Genomic DNA, 26,370 nt, shown 5'->3' on the forward strand with positions numbered 1-26,370 from the left:
ACATAATTTTACATTTGGAATGTAGATATAATTTTAAAAATTTTAAAAATATTTTTTTGACATTTATTTTTGTCAAATTAGTTTATATTTTATCAAATTAAAGATTTTACCCTTGAAATTAAGCAATGATATCTTCAACTGTCCTTATTTAAAACATGATTCAAAATTCAGAGTCAAATGTGTCATAATTAAAAAATCAAGGACCAAAGTGAAATGAACCCCAAACTATAGGGACTATTAGTGTAATTTGCCTTTTAATTTTTTAACAACACTAAAAAAATTATAAGGCCATAATTTTTAATTTATATTTTTTATTTAATATATAATTTTAAATTAACACTAAAAAAATAATTTATAAATGTTCAAAAGACTATTCTACCATTTTCCAATTGTTTATTAAGTAATAGCATGAGGATAAAATGGGCATTTCACACATTAGTTGCATGGGATACCAATCCCATAGTAATAATCACCCCTCTCCCCCTAAGATACAATAATTCACCTAATAGTCCGAAGGGACTATTAATCCGAAGTAAAAAAATTGAACCAAACAATAAACTATTAGTCCGGATGGACTAATAGTCCAATCCCATAAAATAATCCCTCAAAACAAACACATTCTTAAAGTATGATTATCACAACTATCCCTCTATATACATATATGTTGTATTGGAAGACACACAGAAATCTGTCTTTTAGGCTCAGTAAAAATGGAAAATAAAAAATTGTAATCAGCTCTATAAATCATCATATTTATGGTTTGCACATATTCATACAATGAACACTCACCCAAAACAAAAAAACAAAAAAAAGGGCACAAAAACAAGTGACTCTGGGCTATGGGATTGTTTGAATCCAAATGTAAGTATATAAACCTGTACAATTCCACATTATATAATCAAAAAGCAAAGGTGAAAGGATAGAGAAGAAGACCTCAAGCAGACAATATGTTAAAATGGTGTTTGTTTAGGTTCCTATTCAGCACTCGAATTTCTCTGTTTGTGTGCGTTAAAATTGACGGCCATGTGAAATCTGTCCTTTTAACAACCTCAATTCCAGCTTCTCCTTGGCCTGAAAAACGTTAGCGGAAAGAAAAACAAATAAGAACATCGACTTCACTAGCAAACACAACCCCACCCCCTCCTCTCTCTCTCTCTCATTTCCATTCTCTTTTAAATCTCACTTTTTATTTTCTTTTTCTTTTCTTTCACTCCTTTGAACAGCTCAATACTCTCCAGATAATTATATGTTCTTTAAATAGTGTGGTTGGTGGAAATACTTCCTATTCTTCTGCTGCGAGCGCCAGAAGCAAGCGAGTGCTCCAAATGCACAGCTGGCAACAGCGATTGCCAATGCAGCCCCCAAAGGCACCACAATTGCATTTGTTGAGGCTGCCAAGTCCTCCACAAGAGCCCCGTCTGTCCCACCATCACTGAGAAGCCCCTTCCTCTTGTACAGAGACACAAGCGTGTTTCCATAGTAGCTAGCCAAGAACTTGAAAACCTCATTGTGATCCCAATCAATCTGAACACCACCATTGTTTTCCTGGCTTCGAGAGAGATAACAAGAAGGGCAAAGCTGTTTTGAAGGCCATATGCGCTTTGGGAATTGAGGATCGCCGGTTCCAAGAGACAATTCTTCTTTCATTAATCTCTCGTTGACTTTGTTATGTGCACTCCACAGCCAGAGAACAAAGTCACGGGTTTTGTTGAAAGGAGTAGAGACACTAAGAGGCAGAATTATTCATTGTCAGATCCAATGAGCTTTTCAAGAACTAAAAGAATCTTCAACAGGTTTTTACCTGGAACACATTTCATAAAAATGTTGGCGGCACTCCTCGCATATGAAGAAGTCGTGGATGAATTCACAAATAGTTGTGAATGCCAATTGGCTCTCCCCATCTTCAACTCTTACGGAAAGCGAATGCAATAGAACCCATAATCCACAACTGTAAAAGGAACAAAAACTACTTGATTTAAAAAAGAAATGCCAACAACCCAACTCTAAAAATCGTTGCTTGTAAACGCAAGGCTTCTGCTTAGCAGAAAATTTTAGCAGGCAAGCTATATCAATAAATTACAATGAACCAGATGATTCTAGGTTTCAATAAGCATATAGTCATAATAATCATAGCATGTTAAAGAACTAGTCTGCAGAGCCGTAGTTGTAAAAAGACAATTGTGTCAATAGCATTACTACTACTACTACTACCAAAAAAGGCAACTGAATCACCATAGCACTGGAATTTCAATAGGCAACAATTCAGTTAAAATAGTCAATTTTGGTGACTTGTCAAGTTCATTTGGTGTGGCCAATTAGTAAACATAAAATTGCATTAAAGGATGGGTTATGTTTGAAAAAATTTAGCTTGTTCTAGGTAATATTGTTGCTGATTTTACTACAAATACATACATACATGATATATGTGTGTTTATGTATATATGCATATAGCCTAGTGATGGGTTTGATTGATTTTTTTTGTTTTTTTTTTGTTTTTGTTGATTTTTCTACAAATATATATATATATATGTGTGTGTGTGTGTGTGTATGTGTGTGTGTGTGTGTGTGTGTGTGTACAATCTGGTGATGGGTTTGCATGAATTTTTCCAATTTTATATTTTGGTTATGCATTGGGGTTTCAATTCTTCAATTGCAGCATTATCCTGAGTGTGATGATAGTGGTAGGTTCGTGTTTAAACCCATCACCAGATTGAACACATATATGGATACATATATATATATATATATATATATTTGTAGAAAAATCAGACAAAGAGTGTTGGAAAAAAAATATTTATATATATATATATATTTTTATTCATGCAAACCCAACTCTCAATTTAGTTTATTGGACAACTCTCAATTTTTTTATTCATTCAGAAGTTGTCCAATACACAACTCAAACCCTCAATATTTATAAGACAGAGAGACCTAATCAAATAGGAAAATAAAGCTTGATAGATATGAAACCAAATATTAATAAAATCCTAAATAGTAACCTAATGCCATAAAAATTCCTAAAAATCATAAGTTCCCAAATTAACTTAATTCCTTCCTCATCCGACAGCTTCCCTGTCCGCATCGCTGAACTACTGCTACTAAAAGGGTACAAGTGTCTGTTTGACGTATAACAATAATTTATCCACCATCATAATTTATGGTGCTTACCAAATTCTTTACTCCCTTCCACATTTAGTTTCGCTTGTGCTCCATTTTGTTGTCAAACCATCATTCTCTGTACTCATTTTTGCTTCAATTTCCACTAACAGTTTTAAGGCCCGATCCTCAAATATGTCACAAGGGAGCCCAAGAAATTTACCAAATTACCCATTAATGCCTTAGTCCCTTCATCCAACCTGGAAGGCGCAAGCATACTGACTAAGCAACACTCCGTTATATTTGCCCCTACCTACTCTGTCTCCCTCTAGCAGTAGCAGGTGTCTTTCCCTTCCTGAACCATTGGTCTTTGCCCACAAAATTGGTTTCAACAGCCATATTTAGCCCCTTGCACTCCATCTCTGAATTAGTGAAGGACTTCCCCGCCACCTCCCTGATTTTCCCGGTCCCCAATTTAATACGGAGCAGGGCAGGGCACCCCAAACTCACCCTGTTGCTATCCCAATCAAAAACACCTGGTTGGTCACCACATACTACCTATCCACATCCACACCCACTCACATCTTTCAACCCAAAAAAAAATACCCAGAAAGTATTGCTTACATCATTACACCTTCAATCTAACTCCTCAACTCTTTCAACTCCTTCGAAACTTGTGTAGTCTCCAAGATGGAGAGGAAGTCCCAACAACCGCAGCCACACTTCCCTTTGGCCCAGCTTCGGGCTCGTAACAACAAAAAGATGCCGACTGCCACCAATCAAGGAAGAATGGTTGGTCGTTGCACTTCTAGTTCCTCCCGATAAGAATTATGGAAGTTTCTTCCTTAGAAGGGAGGGGGAAAAGAAAAAAAAAAAAAGAATGCCCTGGTCTCTGATTTCAACCCCTGTTGCGACCTAGTAGAGTAGTGTTGTTCCAGTTACTCCTAACCACTGTTCTTCTCCAACAATGGTGAATCCCATGGACCAAAGCAACCACTAAGCATCTTTGGAGGAAGTTCACCATCTCAGAAACTGTAGTAGGAATGACTTCCTCTTGAAAATCTAGAGCCCATCTGATGAACACAAACTGTGTTTTCTGACAACCTCTGCACATAGACGACTTCCAAAAAATGTCTTCGATCTGTTCTTCCAGGCCTGCTCCTCCACCAAAATAATCTCCTTGAAAACCGTAGCAAATTCATTCCATCTAATTGTATCTTCTCCCTCTGAAATGCATCACCTCCTTCCTTGAAGCCTTATCAACTCCAACTGAAAATATCTACCCTTATTTTTTAGGCTACATAAGCAAGTACCTTCCCCTTTTCCAGCTCCAAGTACCCTTCATTTGAGCAACATTATCAAGCAGGTCACACACCCCCACCTTAGCTCACCTCCATACAAACTCAATAGCATTTTGAAGGCATGACCCTTGCTCTAAGAGAATAATGAACAATGTCTCTTGGTCACAACCCCCCACCTCCAGAACAAAGGATTTCCAATTGACCCTGCCAGCAATGACCTCTCATTTCATGGGCCTGTGGTCTAGGGATGGTATTGGAGAAACTGAGGTGTATTATTATTGACAACCAATATGGTGCCCAACAACCCAAATTATTGTACATGTTTCATTAAATGTTTAAAGCTAGGGAAAATATGCATGTACAGAATATTATACTGGTAAATCAGGAAAATTAAAAACAGATGTTGGATACAAGACAACAACTAATAATTCCATCTTCCTTTTTTCTCCACTTCTTTATTAGTGAAACATTGGAAAAGTTAAATGGTCTAGTGAAATAAATAAATAAATAAAAATCTACACTTTGTCAGCCAACGGAATAAGAATAAATGCCAAACATTTCTAATTTAGACACAAAAGAAGTCAATTCATGCATATAAATTAATAAGTATATATTTAAATATCTTACATTAATTGGTTGATGTTTTTGTTCTTTAACTTTGGGCATTTACAAACTGAACAGTTTTTGGATTTTGTAGTCTTTTTGGATGTCAGTAGTAGTATAACTGTATAGGCTGTTTTGGACTTGGGTGTTACGTCTTGATGCCTTTCCCAATAAATTTTATTTATCAAAAAAAAAAAAAAAGGAGGAAAGGTTGGCAGAAGTAGAACTATCTTCATGCAAAGCTTATCATTCTTATTTCTTCTTTCCAATTTTCTTAACTTCTTTCCTGCAAACAAAATATATTAATTGAATAACCAATGCCTTCCATTACTGTATCAGTGGCAAATCAACGGTAGACATGGAAAGGGGGAAGAACGGTGTTAAGTAATTAAATACATTTATCATTTTCCTAATCTTGACCTGAAATTTCAAGCAGATATACAATGGATGAACTCGCTTTGCTGGTCATCAGTTGATATTAAGCGTGTCTCCTCCCTATGTGAATAATGCCCAAAAGGGTTTGGAACAATAATATGATGACGACAACAATGATCTTACGAATTACACTACCCAAAGATTTCTTATTTTCGTGAACTTTTATTTTGAAACATACCATGTAATGACCAATAACACAGATAGCTGTTGAATTCAATACTGAACATAATGAAGAATAAATTATCAAAAGGAAATTATATAGTGCATCAAAAATAAGGATACACCATTACCTCAAGCCCCTAGTATCATTCCTGCTTCCACGGCAAAACATCTGAAAATAATACCCATAACAGATAAAAACAATCAGAGACAGTTTCATTTATAATACCATCGTCAATAAAAAATAGTAGCATGGATGAAATTGAATCTATATTCCATTTAACATTACTAAGAAAGAGGCACAGTAAGGATGAAACACAGGTAAAACACAGAGCAGTTTCATGTTAACCGCTTGAATTAAGAAAAAAAATGAGAGAAAAACAAGCCATGAGAGCCCAACAGTAGCATCTGACTTGGTAATGAGTTTTGGAACAAAACTCTGCAATGCAGCAGCTATAGCTTGGTTGGATGAGGCATATCCAGTTTGGAAGCCTAAAAACAACAACAAATGGCTTCTACACCCCACAAGAATACATTTTGATCTAAAAGGAAGTGTCTTAGGTAATGTAGAATGCTAACTTTAGGTTTATTTTAGAGTTTGGTTTAGTGCTAGGCGAAGTTTTAAAAGTCTTTATTGAAGCCCGCATCAAGACTGGCCTCGAGGCGAGGCTATTGCAAAAGGCATAGACAATGTTTTAAAAAGTAGCCGCAACCGTTACGTAACGCCGTTACGTAACGGTTTTGGCGGTTACCGCCACCCGTTACGGCCGCTTTTGCAGTGTGATTGAGATTCACAGGTGTGTCGGCCGTAGCGGCTACCGTAACGGTCTTAACGGTGCAGTAACAGCCGTAACGGCCTGTTACGCACTGTTACGTAACGGTTCCAAACTGTTTCTTTCCAAAAAACACACAAAAAAAGCTGAAAATGGGGGGAAGAGGGATAGAGAGAAGAGAGAAGATAAAGAGAGAAAATGGAGAAGCAAGAGATAGAAAGAGAGAAGATGGAAGATGAAGAACATGTTATTGATTCGTTGAAGTTGTAAGACCTATGTTATTCTATTCAGCTGCTATCACTCAACCATTTTGTTTGTGTGTGTCTATCTATATATTGTTTGAAAATAATAATAATAATGAGTGTGGTCATTACCTATTTGGGTTGGTTAAAATATGTATATATATATTTAGGCTTTTATTTATTCTTTTACTTTTGTCATTGTTTATCTTATATATAATAGTTAGTGATTGATTTTTTGTATAATATAAAGTCATTAATTATTAAAATAAAATGAAAAAAACTCAGTTTATAGTAATTTAAAAATATGAAATATATTAGATCATACTTAAAAATTTATAAAAATTGATCAATATTTATTTTTAACCCAATAAATATAATCATGGAAAAAAAATATGCGTATCCGTAAGTTTGTTTCAAATTGTGCGAAAAATAAAAAAATTCACGGTTCCGGTTACCGCAACCGTTACACTACGGCCTTTACACCCCGCAACCGCAACCGCGCCACCGCCACCGTTACGGCAAACGCAACCGCTTTTTAAAACCTTGGGCATAGACGATTTGAATTTTAGACAACACTCCCAAAAGCCTTGTGCATCACAATCTAAGGCGCACACCTCAAGTACAACTTGTACACCTTTTTCACATAAACATATGGGGAGCATGCATATGGCAAGCTTGGCTTGGGCTGTTGTTAAACTTAGTCTAATACATGGTTTAAACATGAAAAAGAAGATCCTCTTTTGTACTATATTTCATAGGGAAAAACTCAAGTAAATGACCAACCAAGAAAAAACACAAAGCTAAAGCTCAAATGAGAAGCTCAATAACTGAAGTTAAGAATGTTGTGTCACCATTGATGAGGGCAAGCTTTCTTCTCAGCAGTGAAATGTTCGACTCCTTGGGGACAAAAATAGTTACCTTTATTTTTATTTATTTACTAAATATAAAAATTTGAAATTTGAAATTTGAAATTCAAAATGCATATGCTTCACTTTGAGGCTCACGCCTTGTCGTGCAAGGGGGAAATGCACAGCGTTATGCATTTGGCTTCAAAACTTTGGTGCTAGGTGATTTTATCTATATTTTCTTATGTTTTGAGAGTGACAGTATTTCGATTATTTTGTAATTTACTAAGGTTACCCATGGGTTGCGTAATGGGTCAATTAATGTTATTTAGGTCTTATAGGTAGTCCAGATCTATTTGTTTCCTAATATCAAGTTGAAATCCTATTAGAATTACTAGTAGCAGCCTACAAATACATGCATGAGTTGAGTTAAGAGAACTTGTGATTGTGTTTGTGTGATCTTGCCCCCTTTCCTTCTCTTTCTTTCATGCTTCTTCCCCTTCTCTGCACAAAAAAACCAACAACTATTGGGATATTGTTTTCACTACCATAGTACGATCCCTAATTCAGCCCCAAAACACTGCTAGGTCAGGCATACCTGACCCTTTCCCCAACATTTTGGCCTTCAACTCCACAATAAATTACAGCACAATACTTGTTATCCACACCTTCCAGCAGCCACTTTTCTGAAAATCCTGCAAACTGCCATCTTGAGAATGAAGCCAAATCTCACACCTATTCTGTCACCAAACCCTAGAAAATTTACTTTACTAATTAGAACATTATCCTTACAAGCTTTCCATAACCAAAACCTAGCACAGCTACATTGTAGGCAACCTTAGGCTCTAATTTCCTAATATATACTACATCAGTCCAATTCTTAAGGCTAATCCACTCCAAGAGCTAACACTGGTCCATCCCTTACCAAAAGAGTCATTTAGGTAGTGTTTGGTTTTGCTAGAACGATTTTGAGCAAGAATGGATTGGCTATTCCTTGGCCTCCCAATGGAATGACTATTCTCCTAAAATGGTGAATGGTGATTCCATTTGAAATGTACATCCACTTCCTTTCTACCGAATCGCACATGTGAATGTGTATTCCACCGGAATGATCATTCCATTTTCAGCTTCCATTCCAATGAACCAAACACTACCTTAGTTTTTGACTAGTAGTAGTGCATTGCCTTCTAACGACTTATTTAACATATAGGGACGATTAAAATAGAAAACCACAAGAAACTAGACAAGTTAGACTAACGACTAATGCAGCGTTAGTTTTATACTGCAGTAAATTTCTTCCTTTGAAGAAACATTATCATGAGAATATCAGAAATCAACTATTAAGAAGATAGGATTTAAGGTCTTGGAGCATCCCACCAATTTAATTCAATCTCTCTAGTAACAGTTTGAAGTAAAAGCACACACCATTATGCAAAGTAAAAAAGTACCCCCAGTTTTGTGCCCATTATGCAATCTAAGCCCAACCATGAAATTTCTATCCATCAAAATACAGGGAAAAAAATATAGGTCAATAAATTTACTACCAGATCCAAACATAACTGACTCAATTTTAACTATTCTCAACTAAAAGGAAAATACTTTCTGCTTAATACAGTAATTGGTTATCCCATGAAATACTTTCCGCCTAATATAGTAATGAATCTTATTTCATGTTCTCCATCTCCTCTTGTAGTCGTTGTCGTGTGTATCACTACCAATGCTACTTAAGATTCATATAATTGAAATTTATTTTTATTCTTTTGTCAAAGGCAGGATGTTAGCTGGTTAGGAAGTTAGATTGCTCTAATAGGGCATTCGAAGCTTGTCCATAAGCTTGAACCCCAAACTCCACCTTGGGAAACCAAGGGGAACAACCACTTGAGCTAAGCTCAAGTTCCCATTGAAATTTATTGCAAGAAACGCTGTTTACAATCAATCAATCTGCAGGCTATGGTTTAGAGATGTTTACGGTAGTCATATTCGAGAAGGTGGTATTTAAGACCTCCCTATGTCCCATTATTTTTGTCCACTATTCCATTTTGGGATGTCACAAAATGGTTGTCCATTTTGAAAGTCAGGGCATTTAATTTAAATAATGATTTTACAACATTATCCTTTCTTATATCAGTGTGAATGCATTAATAAAGTAGCTAAGAGGGATAGTTATAAAATTTAAAACTATATTAGTTGGATGCATAAGGATTTAACGCATGCCCCCTTATGAAGTTGGATTTTCATAATGGACAAAATGAATGGGACGGAGTGAGTATTATGGCTTATAGGATAAAGCTGGAGTAAATGGGTTTAGGTCTAAGGCCAGCCTATTTGCTGCCTTACTGGGTTCCGGATCATGTCTGGATAGCCATTCTATATCTTGTTCCAGAGGCGCAAGTTAAGGTGAAGGTTAGGTGTGTAAGCAATCCATCTCTTATAGTGCCTCACTTAAAATAAGCTCATTGCACTTGAGCAGCATATATTTTCATGTTTAGGGTAATTTACGAATGGCCTAGATGTAGAAGTAGGGGTATAAAACAAGGACTTTAAATTGATAAATAAAGGTGATTGTGCATTAAATAAATCATAGAGGGACAGAATGACACATAATTGGAAAGAAAAAATCAAGAAAAAGAGTTGAATCAGGAGATGTAACGGTATCAATCAGTGTCACAGTATCGGGAGTATCGAGCGACATACATCGAGAATCAGGTGACGTGGTTCTGAATCTAAAACTCAATGCTAGATATTCTCTAAATCTCTTTAACTCAATTGTCACATTTGACTTACTTTTGTGACGTGGATACATTTTGCTTGTGTTATTCTAATATAAATTTATTAAATTACAAGCCCACATACATTTTTTTGTTAACCAAGTAAGGACAAGCCCACAGATACTTATCAGTACCACAAAAGGGGAAAAATGGGATTCTTTAAGCAAGTAATAGAAAAGCAGATGAACTTTACACTCCGTTTGTTTGGATTTTTCATAAAATGTTTTAAGCATTTTCTGTCGTTTGGTATAACAGAAAACACAAAGTCAACGGAAAACATTTTCTGTGGTCAATGGAAAACAAGCCTATTTGGGCGAAAAAAATTTTCCAAACCAAAGTTTTATCAGTGCCACCACATTACCGCTACTACCATCACCTCCACCACCCCCACAGCCACAACCACCATTGCCATCATCGCCGCCACCACCTCCACCGCCTCACAGCCACCACCACTACAATCTCTCATTACTACTGCCACCGCCGCCCCCGCCGCCGCCCCTGCCCCCGCCTCCAACACCTCCACTTCCACCTCCACCCTACCGACGCCACTACTACCACCACCACTAATGCAACCATTAGTACATTAATTCAAGAACACAACCAAACATTTTCTATGGAAAATCCGGATAACACAAACGAAGCGTTATTTTGTTAGAGCTCTACTCTTTGTAATGGGGCGTATGCCCCCTTGAAGTACTTTGCCTACTTCTTTGTGATGTTTTTCACGCACGAAGACCAACACAACATTCTGGCATTGTTATCTCATCATCTTATTTTTTATCTTTTAACAATACAAAGCCAACATATTGCCCAAAGATTAAAACCTAGAGCAGAGCATGGGGCTTAACAGGATGCTGCAAGTCTCTCTCTCTCTCTCTCTCTCTCTCTCTCTCTCTCTCTCTCTCTCTCTCTCTCTCTAATTTCTTGCCCATCAGATTCTCAAGATCAAAATTAAAAACAGGGAGATGGGGCTTATGCAGATTTGTGAACTTTATTTTCATCGTACAAACCTAGCTGAAGAAATCGCAAAGAAAATCAAAGAAATTGAAGCAGCAAATGTCGGACCTGACCTGTTGATTTTAGAGTTATACACAGTATGAATCAGGAAATTTTGCATGAACCAGACCAGTTCACAGTCAACTTGATTAATTATCTGGTTCCTACTTGTTCAAACTTCAAATTGACAGGTTTGCATGCGATGTTCTACTCACACTAGTATACCGGCCTGTATCCTTCATTTTCCGCTTCGAATAGATGGTACACAATGAACGGCTGAGATTTTGAACCACACAAATAATCTATTTATGAAATGAAACTCTACAAATAAACAAACTTGTGCTGAGTTACTGTGGTTATGTAATAGAGGTGTAAGAATAGCAACTCTCCCACCAATCGTAATGTGCTCCTCTCTCTCTCTCTCTGTGTCTCTCTGTCTCTACCACACATTGTCACATACTAACCAAGTGCAAAGACACAATGATGATATGAAGATGGTGATACTACAAAAAAATTGCAAATTAGTTTCTAAAGAACTAATTTCAAATAATTAAATCAATCAATAGATGGACAATGAGATGAAAACATATGCAAACAAACTTTTTTAATGAATTGGGGGCAATTCCCCTTTACTGTGCAAATAGGGATTATAATATGCATTGACCATCGCGGTTCAAGAAATAAAAATACAGAAATGAAAGGAAATAAAAATTTCACAAGAACATCTACTAATTCTGCAACAGAAGAACATCTAATGATAAACAACATAAAATATTAACACTAAGGAGTATGAGCAGATCAAGAGCTTTTATGACACAAAAGTATCAAACATAACTTCTTGCGTTCACGTGCGGTATAAACAAAGCAAAGGATGAGATCATAATTATTTAGAACAGCAATTTATCGTGTACCCACCCAATATCCACGAGGAACTTCTTTTCCACAAATCTGGAAATTCTCAAGTGCACCCTTTCCGGTAACATTGATGGATTCCTGTTTGTTGGCTGACAAAATATCTAGTGGGTACAACTCATCAAAGTTGACAAGGAATTCTGCACTTCCCTTTCGGCACCTAATATAAGTCATGAGTTGATAAACGAAAGAATCAGCACATTATGCTTGTGCAAATCAATTATGGACACACAAAGTCTTGGTACTAACCTCCTCGATGGATGATGAGCCACAAGAAGTTGAAGAAATTTTATAAGTGATGCCCGAGTCTCTGATTTGATCATCTGCATAAATGCAAAGTTCGAGTACATCAAAGCCTCAAATGTTAACATATGTAACATATGAAAAGAAACAAATTCTGCGTAAAGGAAACAAAGATCTACCTTGTGATCTAAGATTATATCAAAGGCAGAAGATGTTGCCTCCTCAACATCATACACAGCACGTGCAATCTATCACAAGCCAGTGTTATAAAGTTAAATTTCAAATTTTACAGAGCACTATAATTTGTAAAAACACAGAAAGCAAACATTCAGAGTAAATCTTTTGAAGGACCTGTCCAGGGTCTGACACATTTGATTGGAGAAGCTCATTCTCATATTTCTCATCATCCAAGCCAAACGAGCTGTAAAGCATAAGATTATCAAATGAAGTAGAAGAAGGCATACCTATAGTCATACAAAGTTAATAACAAAGACTTAACATGAAGAAAGTTTTTTTTTCAGTCTCCGAAATCCTTTCAATGACCTATGTTTCTTTGTTTATTTTCAATCAACAACAAAATTTCATTAATAATAAACGGATTAGAAGTACACACGGAATAGAAGTACACAGGAAATAAAAGAGGACAACAAGAGAGAAAATAAAGAAAAATTACAATTGAAACAGCCTTCCAATCTCTAGCTATCAAAAACTAAGGAACCCTCTTAAAGGGAGACTACACTGAAGCCCAAAAAGAAAACAAATAATGAATCTTATTACATAAATCTCCTAAATCTTTCGATTAATTTTCAAATATTCTCGAATTTGTCTCCAAGTAAATAGCCCAAAGAACAACACAGCAAAACCTTTAAAATCAATTAAGAGCAACTGGACACATGAAACTAGGACTACCCAATCAATTTCCGCTAACTGAAATAATCAATACCATAACATCATAGCCATAGGACTGTTAGATAACCAATAGTCCCATAAGCTTAAGCAGATGGGAAAATGGCCCAACAACTATATATATTAAGCTCTCCAACAACAATATATATTAAGCTCTCTAACACCCCCTCTCACGTGCAACCCCGTCTTACATGTAGAGATGCAATCATCCAAACATAAAGAGAAACATAATGCAAATGAAGGAACAAATGCAAAGTTTCCAAACGAAAATACTTGATCCCAAGACCTCTCCTTATCTAAGCTCTACTACCATATTACATCACCACTAGTCTGAAAAGCTTAACTATTAGGAAAGGGACCCCATAGTGCATATCCAGCTCTCCAACAATGACCACATACAACTAGATGATCAATACTCTCCTCATCCCTACACATTATACACCACATGAAAAAATTGCAACTAGGCCTCTTTTTTAAAACTTGTCATTGGCATAGAGTTTTCTCCAAGCCAAAGGCTATGCAAAAATTTTAAGTTTAAGAGGCACACATGCATCCCAAATCAACTTGTGAGGAAAAAAATGGGACAGTTGGATATTCAATAATCTCATCAAAAAAGAAATTGCAAGAAATTTACCATAATAGATGATTAGTCCACTCTCTCTTGTCAATGATTCCTTGATTCAATGATATCCCCGTCAAGAATGGATAACAAAGAAACTAGCTCATTGGCAGTCTCGGTGATTGAAACATTATCTATGTTTGTTGAAGGGATATCTATATAAACTAATCGATTGCGTAAATCCCATGGTAGCAATGACACTGACCACCTAAAAAGCACATAATGGATGATGGCAATTTGCCACATTTGACATAAGCCTATAACAGCTTTATCACTAATCAATTTATTCCTAAACCGCCTCCTTCTCCCTCCCTCCACACAAACCCAAAAATAAATAAATATTTCAAGGCAATTTGATACAACTGAAAATATATACACCTAGATTTAGTGTTGTAACATAGTAGAACTGTAACATAAAATTGAAATTTTTAAACAAGTTGGTTGGTTAAGATACCAATCAATGATAGTTCAAGTCTCCCTGATTTGAAATCAACTCATTTTCTAAGTGGATCTGCAAATATAAGCCATAGATGATTATGTGTTAACAAAGATTTATTTTTGTTTTCCTTTATTTATTTATTTTTTTTGTTATTCAAAAAAGAGGATTTGAGAACAAAGGAAAGGAGTTAAATTTTATTCAAAGTATAAGAAAGTGGAATGGAGAAGAGGGATAAAGAGAAAGGCGACATGGTTGAACCATTTATTAACTTTTACTGTTACTATACAAGTACCTGCTTCCCCAATTGCTCAGCATTTCTTCGTTTTTTCCCCCCTTCATGCACTTAGATTCACCATGCCCTTATCAACACGTGCAATATTGCCTGTTTGTGAGAGCACGGTGAAGCTAAGTGTAAGTTCTCGATTTGAACATTCTGATGAAATGCTTCTGTGGGTGAGAGGTGCGGTTAGAGGTAGTCCAAGAAGATAGCGGGCACTTCAATGGCCTGAGATCACCGGAGGTGGAGAGGAGGAGGCCAAGACAAGCATGGAGCAGGAGAGGTTGGCAGTGATAGACCTTGAACACTAATGTAGAGTGTGAGAGAGGGTGTCTAAACATGAGACTTGGTTGTATTGTTGTTGTGTCTCGCTGCATATACGATACATTATATAGGCCACAGGAGTATTGGAGCCCAAGCAAACTGTTGGACAGGTGGCTCGTTCTCCTCAACTCTGTCAGAAGTGATATAAGCCCTTCTACCGTCTGTGGCTTGACGGCAGGCAGAGAGCAACATTTCATGGCAAGCGGAAAGTAACGTTTCGTATATGTATCAGATGAAACGAACGTAAGGTCATTGTTACCTCTTCTCCAAGCTTGGTCGAGATGGAGTTGTCTTAGCAAGAAGACAACCATCTTGATGATCCCATGACCTCAGCCGCCAGTCCAGTATCTTCTGGTGATCCCGAGTAGTAGTGCCTGGGTCCTGCTCCCAACCCAGGCATCCAAGTAGATGAATGGGCTACGGCCCACGTTAATGTTTAGGAGAGCCAGGGCTCGCCTCCAAGCGACCAAATAGGAGAATGGGCCGTAGACCTATCTCAATATTTAGGAGAGCCAGTGTTTATCAATCCAAGTCTAAGTGAACCGAGGGCTGATTGTGTTGGTGTTTTGGTCTTAGAGCGAGGTATGAAGGACCATGGGCCTTGCGGGGCCATGGTGTTGCCTGTTGCAGGGCTCTTCGTATTTAGATATATTTTGGTTTATATGTATGCTCCCGCTTAAGCTAAGCATATAGTCTTGGTTTTACGTAATGCCTAGGCAGATGGCGCCCGTAGGGCTCACCGTGTATCAAACATACAACATGCCCGCGTGGTGCCTTGTTGGTCTACCACATGGGTGGGGTTTTGGTGATGTAGCACCTATAGGGCTTGCCATGTATTAGGCTTGATACAAGTACCCACAGCTTCTAATGTAATAGGCAGAAAGGAACAGGGGAATAGGTGGACTAGTTGATTAATACTAAGCCCCTTGTCCCCTTCCCCCATTATGGCCCCGTTTGGTGTAACTATTAAAACAGATTATAGATTACAACTTAACAGATTACAGATTATAGATTATGACTTTAATCAGAAGCTGTTAATCTGTTTGGTGTAACTATTGGATTATAGATTTAAGTTGCTAAATAGTGTTTGTTAAATAAGCTGTTAAATAGCTTTTCGAATTAACTTTTATTTTTTATTATTCACTACTTGTCTACATTTCTCATAAAAAATAATAATAATAATCCGCAGTCCATTTGGGTCTTTTTCTATTTTTTAAAAAATAAAAAATAAAAAAATTTAAGAGTAAAATATTAAATTAACATGTCACAGCAGAAGCTGATAATCAGAAGTAAGGGTTGAGCAACTTCTCAGAATCAGTTTTTTTGAGTTAAAATAAGTTTCTAGAATCAGAGGAAGATTGAAATAAGTTTAACCAAACAATCCAAAATAGCTTGTCCAAGCCTAGAATCTATAAGTTGGCCAAAATAAACCACACCAAACACCCCCTATCCGATGACATGTTGGTGATAAAACATGCTGAAGCCAAACTGGATTGGTTCAAATTCAAACCAGTTAACACAGCATTTCTTTTTTCCTTTGAGATTTCCTCTTTCCAATCAAACCACTTTCAAAAAGTTAGCTTAAGCCCTTCCAATCAGTGCACTTTTAGATACGATCAATCCCTCCATCCAAGAAGTGACACACTGAATAGAAATTTGGCACCACTAGGCACTAATGGATACCTCAAGCAGTATTTAGTGCTCCCCCATTTCGAAAATCTGCTGGGTAAAGTCCCAAATAAAATGGGTTCTTTTTTATTTTCTTTTCTGGTTTTGGGTGGGATAGCTTAGAAAGGGGAAAATGACCAAATACATAAGACAGGGATTCAGGATTCATAGAATCAGAGGTTAAAACTCATAATTTTGTTGTCCAACTTGGAGGGTTACAGAAAATATGCCACTAACCTCATCAAATAAAGAGTCTGTTATCTAGTTATGTCTCAGGAATTCATCAATATAATTTATTACAATATAAGTAGTATAACATATATTAAATGCCCACAGTTTTATTAGTTTGAAAGAAGAGAGTACACCTATAGCAGATAATACAAAACAACAGAACACTCTTTTGTAAAATCTCAATTATATGTATGATTCTCATGTGCATGATTTTCTTGTCTCTAAACTTTAAGAAGACATAGGTTTATATAAGATATATAGAATTAATTTTAATTAAATCTTAATTAATAATAATAAACAAATTAAAACAATATTTAATAGATCAACATAAATTTTGTAATAATAAAGATCTTTAATTTTGTAATTGAGCTAAGCAAATAAAATAATATTTTAGTTTATTAAAATTTCTAACATTCGCCCACTTTTAGTTAAAGTAGAGTTATTGTAATACTAATACAAAGTTTACAATATACCCCCACATCTTCAAAATTTTATATTTGAAAATCAACATATTATATGTATGGGTGACTGTATGTATGCTGTGCAATAGGTGTGAGAGTCTTCCAAACTTAAACCACAGCTGAAAAGTCACAATTTTGGTAGCACTAGTAAGCATATCACCACACTCTAGTATTTTAGGTTATCCCTTGCACCTCCACAATGAAGCTACAGTCTTTTAGGTTATCTCTTTCCTCTTTTTGGCAGTGCATACCTTTTGACCACAGTGCACAAGTTGTCACGTTGCAATAAAAATTAAATCACCTTCCAGAAAATAATAAACAAGAATAAAGGATCTGTTTTATCAAAACACATCATGGCATAATTATTTTATTCCCATTACCCCGAAAACATTTAATGCACAACTGCATGGTTCTCCAAAGTTATAATCTTTGTACTCACGATAATTACATGTTCCTTTCAAACTTGTCTTTCGAAAAAATATATGTGCTCCTTAAAGTTAAAGAAAGGCAGTGTTACAGAAATTTTTAAGTATTAAAGAGCAATTTCATCGAGAATAAGAACGCCTAAGAAAGGGAGAAGGAAAAAAACAAAAAGCAATTTTACTCGAAGATCAAAATGATTAAATCTTGGACATCATGCAGTAACAATATATGTTCGAAAGAAAAGGTAAAGAAGTTACATGCCTGCCCATTTGCTTGTTAATCCAGTTAAGCAAGCGATCAGCTGTCCGTCCATCATCAATGGCACATATCTCACTTTTGTCTTGATTAGGTTTCCAACCACCAGCAACAAATTTATTAGGAGGTGCCCATAATAGCATAGGATAATGACCCACAGAGAACTTATCACAAAGTTCGTTATTTATCTGTGCTGCCAACAATTGAAGAGAGGAGAGAGTAATCACTAAGCCATACATGTTGAAAAAAGGGACTGGAGTAGTATACCAAAAAATTGGAGAAAAGAAATACTACAGAAGGAAATGGACTTTTTTCCCTGATGAGTAATAAAATTCCATTAAAGAAGAGAGAAGGAAAAACCCCTATACAAAAAGGAGAAGAGGTTAAGCCTTAATAACATCCAGAAACCAACAAACAAAGCCAAAACACAGGACAAGCATAAGTGTAAAGATTCTTCACAAGACTAAAGAATCTACAAAATCAATGAGGTTGTCCAAAGTAGACAAGCCTCTCCCAAAAAACCAACTATACAAAATAACCAAAAATGCACCCTTCAACTTTGTGCCCCGGTTCCTCCCCACTTTTGAAGGCCCTCTTGTTATGCACCCTCCAAATAAGCCACATCAAGCAAAGTGGCGCAAGGATCCAGCCTTTTCTTCTACACTTCCTCACCCCACCACCCAAACATGACACTTGTCACCTCCTCCTGAAAAACCCAACTAACCCCAAACAACACCATAACCAACCCCCACAAATCCCTAGCAACCTTACAATGAACAAGCAATGAGAGACAGATTTGCACATACAGCACCAATATAATAGACTGGTTCAGAAGATTAAGAGGTCGAATATGAACTTGTATTAAGCCTAGTCATGACTCATGCCCATGGATATTCAACTCAAGATCAACAAATTTTTTCCGTGCAATGGTATTTAAAATGCTCATGCTTAGTCCCTATTTTATTAAAGAATGATATTTGTTTCTTAGGTAAGGACAAGGAACAAGTAAAATCATCAAGGGTAATAAAAAATAAAAAATAAAAAAGAGGATGGAATGTGAACAAAGCACATGCATCCGAATACTCCAAGGTTTGAATAGTCTACTATTTGAAAGAGAGTAAAAGGCCCAAAAGGATACGAATGCATAGAAGATAAGAAAACTTCAAAACCACAGAAGCGATATAGAACAGCATCACTCCACCAACTGCAAAAATACCCGAAAACCCCTAGACTCCTAAGATGAAAACTCAGTTTCCTAACGAACAAAAGGGAAGCTCAAGGGCACAAGCTAAAGGTGATCCTAAATGACAATGTTTTAGAATAATGGCATGCTTCGTTATCTATGATAATAGGAATAATCTCAAATTTCTTATCTTACCTTCGAAGACTCCATGTCAATAGCAAACCAGGCAACATTGCGATAGGCCACCCCAATTTCTCCCCACCATACGAACAATGGCTCCACAACTTCACTTGATCGCCAATACCAACCCTACACTAGATGTGGCACAAGAAAATATCCCATCCCTTTTTGATGCCTTTCCACAAACCCATGCCATAAACCAAAGACACCCCCTTAGTGGTCCAATACCCCACACATCTCCAAATTTACAAGCCCCCACCCTCTTCCAATACCTCTCCCTTTCACAACATACCTTCACAACCACTTCACAAGCAGAGCTTGATTAAAGAGAGCAACCCTACGAATAGCCAAGCCCCCTTCTCTAATTGAAGAAAACATTGCATCCCAATCTATAAGGTGGTATCTAAACTCTTCTCAAATCTCTCCCTAAAGGAAATCACATTGCAACTCCTCCAAAAGCTTCACCACCAGGGCTACAATAGTGAACAAAGACATGAAATAGATGGGAAGGCTAGACAAACTGCTTTTAATCAAAGTCAAGTTAGAAAAAACAACAGTCACCCTATGAATGTTATTAATAAAATTTCGTCTCCAATGGGTCTTGGCAATCCTATGGAAAAAGTAGGTACTCCTATCACTCTCTTTAAGCCACAGTTTCCTTAGCTTGTCTCCAACTAATTTCTTACGTCTTCACAGCCTTTGCAAACTCTTCTTTCAAAATGGATCTAACCAAAGCTTCCTCCTCTAACAAGCCCCCATATTAATAAAATTTTGCCTCGTACAAGTGTTGGCCATCCTATGGAAAAAGTGGGTATTCCTGTCTAGCCAAATATTTTCGCCTTCTGAATTTTCAACCAGCCACAACATGAGACCCCAAACATTGCCAAGATCAAATTTCAAAGCTCCTTAGCCACTTGAAATTGAATAAGAAGATAACCTCACACATAAATCAGTGCCTAAGGGGACATCACATATGCATGCAACATGAATACCAATACAATACAAAACTAAATCCCCTCACCCCCCTACAACTCTCAACCCTCCATATTATCCACAAAATATGAAAACATGTCCACAATGGGTGCACCTTTCTTGAGCCCCAACAATGCAAAAAATTCAAAAATCTACTCTTCACAACAAATACTGGAGGCTCTCTATCAAAGATTGCCTATTTCTCTTACCCCATAAACACAACATCACATGTGAAGGAGCTACCAACTATGCCATCTTCCTTCTCTTGCTAATATTGCACCCTCTCCAATAACGAAATAAATTAGCCAGACTTAGGTATTACCTACAAATCACCAAACATATTCAACAAAAGTGACCATACCTCTCCTACCATCATACAATGAATGAAAACGAGTCCACTGGTAGCCTATTTCATAACAGGTAATACCAATTGGTGATAATTTTCTTAGCTTAATCAAGTTATTAACTTTAACTGTAAGGATCTTCCCATGAGTGGCCTCCCACCCAAAAGAATGCCTAATTGGAAATAACTTTAGCTCTCCAAGTCCCTTTCCATCCAAGGGTCCTAATAGCCTCTTATTCTTATGAAAAGATTTGACATCAAACATCACAAACCTTGGGGGTTTTCTCTTAACCCATCCTCTCACCATCCTAAAACATCCTCCCTATACAAACTGTCAAAAAACTACATCAGCTCAATTTCCCAATCATTAGCTTGTATGCAATGAACAACAAAGTAAATCTATCCATTGCCATCTCAAGGAAAGGACAAAAAAAAAAAAAAGAATGCATTCCATAAAAAAGCAACTCCGAACTGAATTTCATGCCAAGAGCTCATCCCATCTCCATCTCCCTCTGCAAAAAAAAAAAAAGATGGTTTGCAAACTCGAGTCATCCCTGTCCAATACCTTTCAAGAGGCCAACTCCACACACCTTAAAGTTATCTATAGTGTTCCAATCACCCTCATCTCCTTGTTCTTTGATATGATATTTCTTCTCCAACACTTATCTCTCTCATGAGCAAATATACTGCTTCTATTAGCTGTGGCAAAGCATTGAAAGAAAGAAAAACATTGCCATGTGTATAGTTAGGGTTAATTTGAGCGAATTTTATGTTTCTACATGTTAGTCAAATACTATTTTAATTTTGTTGTATATTTCAGAGGTTCTATAACAAGGGGGGAACTGGTTTAGTGGTTAAAACTCAACCTAACAATCTTGAGGTCGTGGTTTCAAACATGAGAGCAACCACTTTGTGCAAATAATATCAAAGTTTGGGCTTACCCTTCCCCGACTCCCATCCAATAGGGACTATGTTGGGCATATTTTTTTCTTGGAAGGTTCTATATCTAGAAATATAAGTAATTTTACAATTTGCCAAACATTATATTTAAAGGGCCATCAATGGGTCTTCTTATGAGTTGGGTGTTCTCGTTAGGTTGCTACACGTGGCTTTATTTAGGTCTAAAATATTCTAATTAGTCAAATTTTCTTAGTTTCCTAATTGTAAGTCATTGTCTAAGTAGAATTTAGGAGAAGACTGGCAGCCAATGATATGCAGGTAATCTTTCCTCAATGGGATTAGATGAGATTCCTAAATTATATCTTCTTCGTCTCCATCTCCTTCCTTACAAAGCTGTGAAAACCTATGATTGGGTTACTGTTCCCATCCTTGGAACAACCCTGATTTCAGCCACAAAACCACACCCAATCATCAGCCTTTTCTCTTCCTTTGGGAGTTTATTCCACATCTAAATCCCTAACAAGTTGTGTTGTTGAGGGAATTCAAGCAACTATACACTTGTCTAAACTGAGCTGGTTTCAACCCTTTCTGCGAGAAAAACCTCAAAACCTTTCCTTCTACCTAATAGAACCCCGATAGGCTGACTGATACTAAAATTTGCAATTGACTAACCTGCCAGAAAACCAATTCTATGCAAGCTTAATTCAAGTTTTCTAATGCTATCCTACATCTTACCCCAAACAACTTGATTGAACAAACCAAACCTCCTAATTTTCTTAGATGCTTATTTTAAATTTAGAAAAGTTGTTGCGTATTTATAATTTTTAAGTCTAACATAAGTCAAGTCACAATTTAGTTTGAAGACTGTTTTTTAAGTCTAACTGACATAAGTCGAGTCACAAATCTATAGAGTTTGAAGACCATAATGACATTTTTGGCCTCCTAATCACATGTATGTGCATATATATGATGACTGGCTATATTTCAAAAGAAGTAACAACAAATGCAGATGACAGAACACTGCTAACCACTAGAGTTAATGTAATTGAGATTCAATGTCCTTGTTCCATATAAACAGTATTACATTATTCTTAAAGTTCTTCCATTTTCCAAAAGTACATATCAACATTATACAGTGGAGAGCTAACAGTTGATTTCATTAATATGACTATAAGAGCATAATACCACCTAAGGAGAAGTATCATGTACGCATAGCAACAATACCTTCAATGCACAGTCTACCCTTGTCATCAATATGATCCCTGGATGAACTGCTTCAGGTCCATTGAAAAGCCTCGCTACCTTTTCATAATGCGGCTGCAAGTTGTGTCTCAAGCAATAGAAACATAAGAAAACATTAATTTAAGATGCTAAACACAACATTCGGCATAGAACATACCTTATAATTTCTGCAAGCTGGGCACCTGTAGGACAGATAGAAGCATGTAAGAACTAATATTGTAACAATATGAGAACAATAACAAAAAATCCAGCATTTTCATACCTACAAGCCATCAGTATCTAAATTATTTGGTAAAAACAATGAAAGCTAGCTAATTTTCATTTAATTAATGAAACGTGGCCTTTGTTCCCCCATGGGCCATGGGCAACTATCAGGAGCACAAAATGCATGTCGTTTTACAGTTACGAGGTATTAAATGTAGTAGTGCACATAAAGAGGCTGACTTTCTAATTTTCGCTATGCCAACTTGATGTGGTGGTGTAAAACTGAAATTTTAATGGTGGCAGTCATTGACCATCCATCCGTAGACATAACCCCCCCAGATCCACCACGGACCACAGTTGTTATCAGAAATCACTTCTCCAGCTCCCACTTTTTAAAAATAGTAATTCAAATCTATTAGGTTGTGTTTGGTTGGAGGATTTGATAAGAGAAAAGAAAATGCAATCCCACTTTTTATTTGATTATAATGGAAAACACCTGGGAAAAGAAAGGGAAAGGGAAAGGGAAAGGGAAATTTTAATCCCACTTTTTGTCTTTTGAGTTCACTTACGCCGTGTTTGTTTGGGAGATTTGGAAAGAGAAAGGGAAAATGTAGGGATTCGAGTTCACACACTTTTTCTCTTTCCTTTTCCAAATTCCCTCCCAAATCCCCCAACCAAACCCAGTGTTAGGCTCTTCTCTTTCTTCATTTCCCAACTTAACCAAACATAGTTTGTAACTGGAATCCTATCAATTCTTTCTGCTTTTCTTTCTATTTCCCATTCCCTTTTCAATTCCTTCATCAAATCTTCAAACCAAACACAGCCTTAGAGAAAATTTTACCTTTTCTTCCTTAAATCTTATCTATATGTAGTTCTTAAATATTCTCAAACTACATTGTTGAAAACAGGAGACATCAAAATTCTAATCAATTATCAAACAATGACATAACTGATAGTTTCAAAGTACAGTTATTCTATAGCTTTTTTGAATTAGCATATCACTGTCGGAGTTGGATAGATCCTATAAAGAATTCACAACATAATAAAGCATTTTTTTTCTAGATATAACAGTAGAGAACATTAGTAGCAAAGTCCAATTAACGACATCAAAGAAGCAAAGTGAGTGACCAGTTAGCGAAGAATTCAACAATGGCGTATGTAGCTGGTGTGTCCTTGAGAACAGCATCGAAATTCGTGGCGTTCAATTCGACGGCGAAGTCAGGTTGATCGCCGTTGTTAGTGACGACAGCTCTGAGAATTGAACGAGATCCAATTGAAGCCGATGATGATGGAAATGCTTCGAAGATCAACAGAAACAGAGCCAGAAGCAAAAGAATAGAAGACATGGAACAAGATCGATATGTTTGAGAGAGAGAGAGAGAGAGAGAGAGAGAGAGAGTCGCTGATTCTGTGTATGAGTTGAGAAATTCTGGTAGGGATTGTGGTTGGGTTGAAAAATGGTGGGCGATCTGGTTTGACGATCTCTCAGGAAAAGTGTCCGAAATCGTTAATCGAGGACTCCTTTTTCTTTTTTTTTTAACATAAAGTTTGAAAATTGTTAGTAACCCAACCGATGATACCAAATTTATCTCGAATTGGTTTATACGATGAAAATTAAATCGATAAAGTATGAAATTTATATATAAAATAAGGGGTGATTTGTCATTTCCTAAATATTTTATTTTTTATTTTTTTTATCACATTATTTTTTTATTTTTTTTATATTTTTTTATAAAAAGATAAAAAATACACTTATTTAGATCATCTCAAACAACTTCTAAAATTAAGTTATTAATTTTTTTTTAAAATAAATTCTGGTTTGAATTTTCTGGATTAAATTTTTTTTAAAATTGACTTTTTTTGTTTTTGTGTTTTTTTTATTTTTAGTGAATATTTTTTAAATTTTAAATATTTTTTTTTACTTTTTTAGATGCACCTTACTTAAATGTATCTAAAAAGTAAAAAAATTGTAAAAAAATATTTTAAAAAATTAATAAATACATAAAAATATAAAAAATGTGCTAAATTCTTGTATTTTTTTGTATTTTTTGTATTTAGTGAATTTTTAAAAGAATTTTTTTATAATTTTTTTATTTTTTAGGTGTATTTATGTTAGGTATGTCTAAAAAATAAAAAAATTTACTTAAAATATTAAAAAAATTCAATAAAAACAAAAAAAATACGAAAAATAAGAAAGTAGAATTTTTTGAAAAATGTTTTGAAAAACTGAAAACAAAACAAGGTGAATAGATTTGTGGTATTATTGCCTAAATTTTTTATTTTATCCACGTTTTCCAACACCAGCTAAGGGTGGACAAAGGCTGGGGGGGGGGGGGGGGGGGGTGGTTTGGGACCGGGCTAGCACTATAGTATGTGCATCATTTAAGTTTGGTTCAACTATGTATCAATCTTAACCTAACCTAATTATTCTAAGTTTGACTTTAAAAAAAATACCTAAATCTCAAATTAGATATGAGCTATTAATTTTTTTTCCATCTTAAAAAATTATTAAATTATTTAAACTTTTTTCATAATTTCATAAATTTAAAATATTAATAAAAATTAATAATAATACAAATATAATCTTTTAAGAAGTGTTGTAATCTAAGCTATAGAAAGAAGTATATATATGTGTATTTTTTATCTTTTATTATTTTTCTTATTTATTTTGTAACTAAATACTATAAAAATTAAAATTAATATTTTCTAAATGGGCAAATTGGGCCAAGATAAAACTTTTTATCCTAAACCCAGCCCGAAAATTAAACGGGCTAAAAAAATTTGTCCAGGCTGGCTTTATGAGTTAAATATTTTTTCTAAACCCTAAAAATATCAAACTGAATGGCCACCCCTACATCAACTTCGACTTCAACTGGCAATAGGGTTAAGCAAACCTTGGACCGGGCTAGGTCAAACTTGCACTATATAATGAGAGGATATGTGTTATTTCAAGTCTGGTTGGCCCCAACACCAAGCCTAATCTAGTCATTTCAAGCCCAACTTTAAAAAAATTATCAAGCCTGCCCATTTAATCCAACAAATATGAGCTGTTAATTTTTTATTTTTTATTTTTATCTTTTATGAATATTAAATTGTTTAGATCCTTTTATTTATTAAGGCAAATTTCACATTACCCCCTGTGGTTTGGGCCGATTGCGATTTACTCCCCTGACATTTGGAAATCACTCCATATGGTTTGTGGACCAAAATGCACCATTAACTTTTCCATCTAAGCCAACTGGCAGTGACATTAAGACGCTGATTTGGTGAGTAAGCCATTGTTTAAGACATAAATACCCTTTTCATATCTTCAAATTTACAAAAGAATGACATTGTTCTTTCTCTTAATTTTTTTTTTTATATATATACA

At 35.8% G+C, this 26,370-nt stretch overlaps 1 protein-coding gene across 2 annotated transcripts; it reads right to left on the bottom strand.

The window, feature by feature from the left end:
* Positions 1-711: 711 nt before the first annotated feature.
* Positions 712-24,608, bottom strand: LOC114317123 (sulfhydryl oxidase 2). 2 transcript variants are annotated; one of them, XM_082892461.1, is made up of 12 exons: positions 24,129-24,608; positions 22,954-22,978; positions 22,779-22,871; positions 17,983-18,164; positions 12,725-12,794; positions 12,553-12,621; positions 12,380-12,453; positions 12,134-12,290; positions 5,726-5,766; positions 1,802-1,948; positions 1,280-1,726; positions 712-1,071 (listed from the first exon to the last, which is right to left on the bottom strand). In XM_082892461.1, exons 1-12 carry the CDS (start codon positions 24,344-24,346, stop codon positions 1,050-1,052), a joined length of 1,545 nt encoding a protein of 514 aa, XP_082748587.1. In that variant the 5' UTR covers positions 24,347-24,608; the 3' UTR covers positions 712-1,049. The 2 variants fall into 2 exon arrangements, with proteins under 2 accessions (XP_082748587.1, XP_082748586.1); XM_082892460.1 differs by lacking the exon at positions 712-1,071 and having other exon boundaries at positions 1,153-1,726; positions 24,129-24,603.
* Positions 24,609-26,370: the final 1,762 nt, after the last annotated feature.

Source organism: Camellia sinensis, chromosome 10 (genome assembly GCF_055761805.1).
Source record: "Camellia sinensis isolate YWXY chromosome 10, ASM5576180v1, whole genome shotgun sequence".
NCBI classification, from domain to species: domain Eukaryota; kingdom Viridiplantae; phylum Streptophyta; class Magnoliopsida; order Ericales; family Theaceae; genus Camellia; species Camellia sinensis.